General features: G+C 43.3%; 1 protein-coding gene across 1 annotated transcript; it reads right to left on the bottom strand.

The window, feature by feature from the left end:
- Positions 1-2,592: 2,592 nt before the first annotated feature.
- On the bottom strand, positions 2,593-3,227 carry LOC123913462. The gene is made up of 3 exons (XM_045964213.1): positions 2,959-3,227; positions 2,810-2,880; positions 2,593-2,734 (listed from the first exon to the last, which is right to left on the bottom strand). Exons 1-3 carry the CDS (start codon positions 3,185-3,187, stop codon positions 2,627-2,629), a joined length of 408 nt encoding a protein of 135 aa, XP_045820169.1. The 5' UTR covers positions 3,188-3,227; the 3' UTR covers positions 2,593-2,626.
- Between the last annotated feature and the right edge of the window lie 2,019 nt (positions 3,228-5,246).

The raw sequence follows: 5,246 nt of genomic DNA, 5'->3' as shown, positions 1-5,246 counted from the left end.
AAATACAAGAAATGGTTGAATGTTGAAAGATAAACACTTAAGGTTTACCCTGAACCCGAGTTCCCTCATCCTTTGAATCAGAATTGGAAAGTTCTGAGATCTGAGAGTCTTCATCCTCAGAAGAAGGAGTTGGAGTTCCTGGGTATTCTTCATCAGGCTCTAGGGTACTGAGGAACTCAAGGTAATCCTCATCTTCATCATCTGAACTAGAGCTTGAAGAATCAGAAGAGAGAATGATGGTTTCTACTACCTTGGCTGGTGCCGGCCTAGGGCGAAGGATTCTAGTGCGTGGAGGTTTGGAAGCTGGAATCTTGATTCGTCCCCTTCCAAGAGGACGTGGTGTGCTTGAGCCCGGGGTAGAGGAAGGAAGATCTTTCTTGTTATCCATTCTTTGTGGAGAGGTGTTGATGCGTTAATTGGTGCAAAGTGCTGAACAAAAGAGTTGCAAGGCGTGGGTATTTATAGAAGGATTAATACGCGTTAATAGCTAGGCAGTTACAACTAACCACGTTCAGTTTGCATAGGAAATGCCATTGCATTAATGCTCAAAGCCATGTAGTTAATTATGTTGACTGCTTTGGAAACATGTTCGCTTCATTCCTTACAAAGTGCCATTAATAAGGCTTGGGAAAGTAGCCCAAAAGAAGGAAAGCAAACAACAACAAAGGAATAAAATACTCAGCCAATATATGAACATGCAGCATTAAAAAGCCAAAACGGGCATGCATTCAAAAGGCGTGTACGAAATTGTTTGACAGTTGCTAGTGTTAAAAGATTTACAATTACGACATCCAAAAAAAAAAAAAACTTGAGACTAAAAGGAAAATTTATAAAGTCAAGGTTGTTGTTGGGATGTTGAAGGAGGCTTTCGATTGGCCGCTTGAAATTGGTAATACTGAGTTCGAATGGACGCCAGTTTACGTTGCAGCATTTCCTTATCACTAGCAAGGTGCTCAACTCGCTTCTGGACAGCTAGACCATCACTGTAGTGTTGGATACCTTCACGTGCTAGCTCATCAAGCTTAACCTTTTGTGCTTCAATAGCCACTGCAGCTAGCTTTTCCATCTTAGCCTCCTCTTGTCGAATCTTTGCCTTTAGCGCTTCGATTTCAGATTGCCATTGAGCAATATTGTTCTCACAAGCCACAAGTTGCTCAAGAGCTTCATCAGAGGCAGCCTTGATAGTTGTGACCTCTGCATTGCAACTATTAGCTTGCTCGAAATGGTGTTGCTGGGTGGCAAGCAGAGATGTCAAAAGGCTGCTAGTCCTGGTTAGGAGCTGAGATTGACTAACGAATTGTTCTAAAAAGGTTTCAGCCTGAGTCACTAGAAGGAACATGGCTTCGTCAGTCCTTGGGTTCTGCAGCTTGCGAAAAAGGGCTTTGATGTTGTAATATATAGAAGAGTCACGCTCAAGCAAGCCCAGCATATCCCCATTAAGAATTTCTCTCCTGAACCTGTTTTCATGCTCAAACTGTTCTTGCTCAAGTACATCTTCCTTATCCTCCGTGTTCCCAACAGCAGAGCTAGAGGCGCCATGACTTGATAAAAGCTTGTTGAGTGCATCTGCCGGGGTTAAGTCTCTTAGCTCTTTGGCAAGTTCAGCCGGTAAGACAACAGTAGGAGGAGGTTTCGACACAGAGGTTCCCTCTTCACCAAGTGAATCACCAATGCAGGAGTTCCCATCATCAGAGTCGAAAGTGTCAGCACTGGGTGAACTGGACTCATGGTTTGACCCACTTGGTTGTGGTTGATTGGTAGTGGAATGTTCGCCATCAACGGTTGGCCTTTGTTCACTGGAAAGGTTGGCAGCAGGGTCAACTTGAAAATTGGTTGGAGGATCATTTTCAGCTAATACTTGGGCAGGGTTCGTCAAAGGATTTTGTTGCGGTAGGCCTTGATCAAGTTGGTCCTCTTCATTGCTAGGCTTAAGGGTATCATCTTCGAAAGCGTGGTGAGGCGAGCCAGGAGCTTTGGGTGGTGATGAGGTTTCAGTAAGGACGGCCGTTTCGACAGGCTGAGGAGATGAAGGTTTTTCTGCCACACTTGCAGGATGCGTACCACTTGGTCCTTCGACCATCCCTTCAGCCGCTTTGCTAGGAGCAGGCTCATCTTGAGGAATAACCTGGGCAGAACTTTTTGGCTGAAATAAATGAAACCATGAAAGAATGAGTAACACAGTCAAGGGCTGAAGAAGTAATAAGAAGTAAGAATGGCCTACTTGGGCTTGAGGGGTAGCAGAAGCTTCAGGCTGTGAAGTTGTTTCTTTTGCAGTAGCAGAAGCCTCGACAACAGTGGCTGCAGCAGGAGACTTTCTGTGCTTCTTTTTCTTCTTCTTCTTCCTCTCCGATTGCTCTAAAGGAGGGTCCTCAGGTGATGCCAGAGTATCAGGTTGTGCCTCAATCTCAGAGGACTTGTGTTCAGGAGTACCTTCTTGGTTGGGTTGGAGTTCTCTTTTCTTCTTCTTCTTTTTCTTCTTCTCATCAGTAATGGGTTCAGCGTTATGAGGGAGATCTTGAATAGTGGCAGTGTTAGTCTGCTCAGGGATGGTCGAAAGGACAGGAATATCCTACAGGCCATAGTTCAGTAAGTTCACATTCAAGACAAAAGAAAAAGAAGTCTTAAGCTAAATGGATACCTTATCTGGAGCACTCGAACAAGTGGCTGGAATAGGTCTTTGTTTCTTCGAAACAGAAGGAGTTTCAGTTGAATGAGACCTTTTGCGCGAAGCAATCTGGAAAGGGCATATCAAAGTTAATTTGGACATCCTACAAAAGTGTGAGAAGCCACAAAAAAGGCAAAGGCCTACCTTTAGTTCAACCTTAGGTGGTGGAGGAAGAGGTTTGCTAGAATTGCTAGAACCTGCCTTCGACTTACTCCCTGCATTGGAGAAGTGCGCATAAGAGAAAAGCACGCAAGGTAAAAAGGATGCAAGTAAAAGTAAAACTAAAAGAATACCTCTGGCGTTCAATTTCGACTTAATCTTGTTCAAAATAGATGAGTCGAACCCATTAGAGATAGCAGTGAGTAAGGCAGTCTTGTCAACCAGGCGTCCTTCATAGTGTCGAGACCACCAGGTAAAAAATTCCCTAGTGCAGGCATGTGAGGGAGCGAAGTCGAATGGGGTAAGCTCATAAGAAGGCTGATTGAAGTGGTTCAAGAATGAATGGAACTGTGGTTCTGTCATGCCATGCTTGCCTAAACAAACCTCCCTCTCTTCCAAGTATATGCTCTTAGGGAGTATTTGAGCTAAGCCAAATTGGCGAGACACCAGGTTTGGGAAGTAGCCAACTAACCCAAAATCTCCAGAGGTCAAGCCAATTCGACAAGACAAGACTGTAGGCGTCAAGTAAGCATTCCAAATGTTGTTGGTTACCATCTCAAATTCTGGTGGAGAAGGAAATCTGTGAGTAAACCAAGGAGGACCAAGTGGCCTATCCATAAAAGGAGCAAAGCTAGGCTTAAACTTCTTCAGGCTGAGAAAAGCATTAAAATACTGTTGGAAAGCTACATCATAACCAAGGCCTCTTTCCCTAGGCACCATCCTCGCCAGCCTTGTGCCTTCGATTTGACGTGTTCTCGATTCCTCATAGTATGGCTCAGGTAAGAAAAGGTCGAGCTCAGCATGAAAGGTGGCAGTTAGCCATAGTTGCAGCAACCAAAAAGGGCCAGCACCCAAAAAGGTAGATCCATCGCCAGTTCTCTTAAGGTGTTCACAAGCATCCCTCATGGATTCATAAAGACATCCAAGAACAAGTCGAGCAAAATTGAATTGCTGACATTCATGTAGTTGAATAGCCATAGGGATGAATTTCTTGGCTACTTGGAGAGATTGAGTGCAGAAGACATACTGCGATAGCCATAAGGTTAGGAAAGCAACGTGTTCCTCGTCACTTACTTCATCGCTAGTCTTTCGATTTTCCACGATGTATTTGGAGTAAGACTTGTTTCGAAAATCAAATTTGATGGTGTCGGAAGCTTTGCAAGGATCATAAGTGTCGCCAAGAGGCGATAAGCCAGTAATGGCAGCAACATCCAGCAGTGTAGGAGTCATCATGCCACATTCGAAGTGGAAGGTGTTGGTAGAAGACTCAAAGAAGTGTAAAGCAGCAATAATCATCTCTTGCTGGTATTTAAGGCCTGTCCGAGAGAGCTGAATAAGGTCATAAATACCACAGGCTTGCCAAATATCAGCCTTATCACGTTGTACCCTGTCTAACCAGCCAAGATATTGGTCATTCAAAGAAGGAGCCGATCGAAACACTCTGTTAGGCGCCTTGATATAGCTAAAATTATAGGGTTCACTAATGAAAACCCTAGGAGCACAAGGTTTATAAACAGGAAAGATAGACAGAACCTTGGAATTACGGCTTTTATCACTTGGTTTGGGTCCCCCAAACGCATGCACAAGGTTATCAACAGAATAAGGAAAGATTAATTGACTTTCCCAAAACTTTTGCAAGTCCAGACGCAACGATGGTTCTGGAACCACATCCTCATCGTAAGAAGAAAGAGTGGCGGCGGTCCACTTACCGGCGTAAGGAAGGAATTTTCTGACACCTGAATCTGACGCCATTGATGAAAGTATAAAGATGGCGTGAAAGAATGGTGATTAGGGTTAAAATTTGGGAATCACAGGTTGTTTGCAACGGTTGGGGAAAATCCGAGTGAAAAGAAAGTTGATGACTGGGTGATAAGTAGAAAAGTGAAGACAAGAAGTCTTTTGGAAGCAAGAATTCAAGAAAGAATCGCAGAAGATGAAGAAGAAGATGAACAGTTGACAGAGCAAAAATTGGAAAAAACGCAATAAAGGAAGAATCTGGCTATTTATAGAGGCACACGGATTGAGGAAAATAGCAAATTTTTTTCAACTTCCTATGTTGACAAGTGTCCAAACCCCTGGACAGGTGGAAAGAAAAAACAAGTTTTGGAGCCAATCCAAAGTTTTGAATGGCAGCCTAAACGATAGGAGAGATAAATGGAAAAGAAAGTTATCCATTAATACTTTCAAAAATGCCACTTCCTCTTTCGATAGACACCGTCGAAAATGGCATTTTTGGGGGGCAATTTGTTGGACATAAATTTGGTATTTATCAATTAAATATAATTGGTGGGTCCAATATTTATTTTGGAGGTTATATTATCAAAACAAAACTTTCAAAGTTGGTGTCGAGAACTCCCTATGTCGAAGCAGAAAAGCGTTTCGAGAGCTGTAGAGGATGCGTATAGTTTTGGTTTTACCAGGA

This window comes from Trifolium pratense, linkage group LG3, assembly GCF_020283565.1.
Source record: "Trifolium pratense cultivar HEN17-A07 linkage group LG3, ARS_RC_1.1, whole genome shotgun sequence".
NCBI lineage: Eukaryota > Viridiplantae > Streptophyta > Magnoliopsida > Fabales > Fabaceae > Trifolium > Trifolium pratense.
This window is presented reverse-complemented; position numbering and strand designations above follow the sequence as displayed.

Bases quoted from the DNA above. Each gene is read 5' to 3' on its own strand.
- LOC123913462 (XM_045964213.1), bottom strand. From the start codon at position 3,187: ATGACAGAACCACAGTTCCATTCATTCTTGAACCACTTCAATCAGCCT. The intron at 2,881-2,958 runs GTATTCTTTTAG...TCTCCAATGCAG, and splicing joins GTCGAAATTGAACGCCAGAG to GGAGTAAGTCGAAGGCAGGT. The intron at 2,735-2,809 runs GTAGGCCTTTGC...TGCCCTTTCCAG, and splicing joins CACCTAAGGTTGAACTAAAG to ATTGCTTCGCGCAAAAGGTC.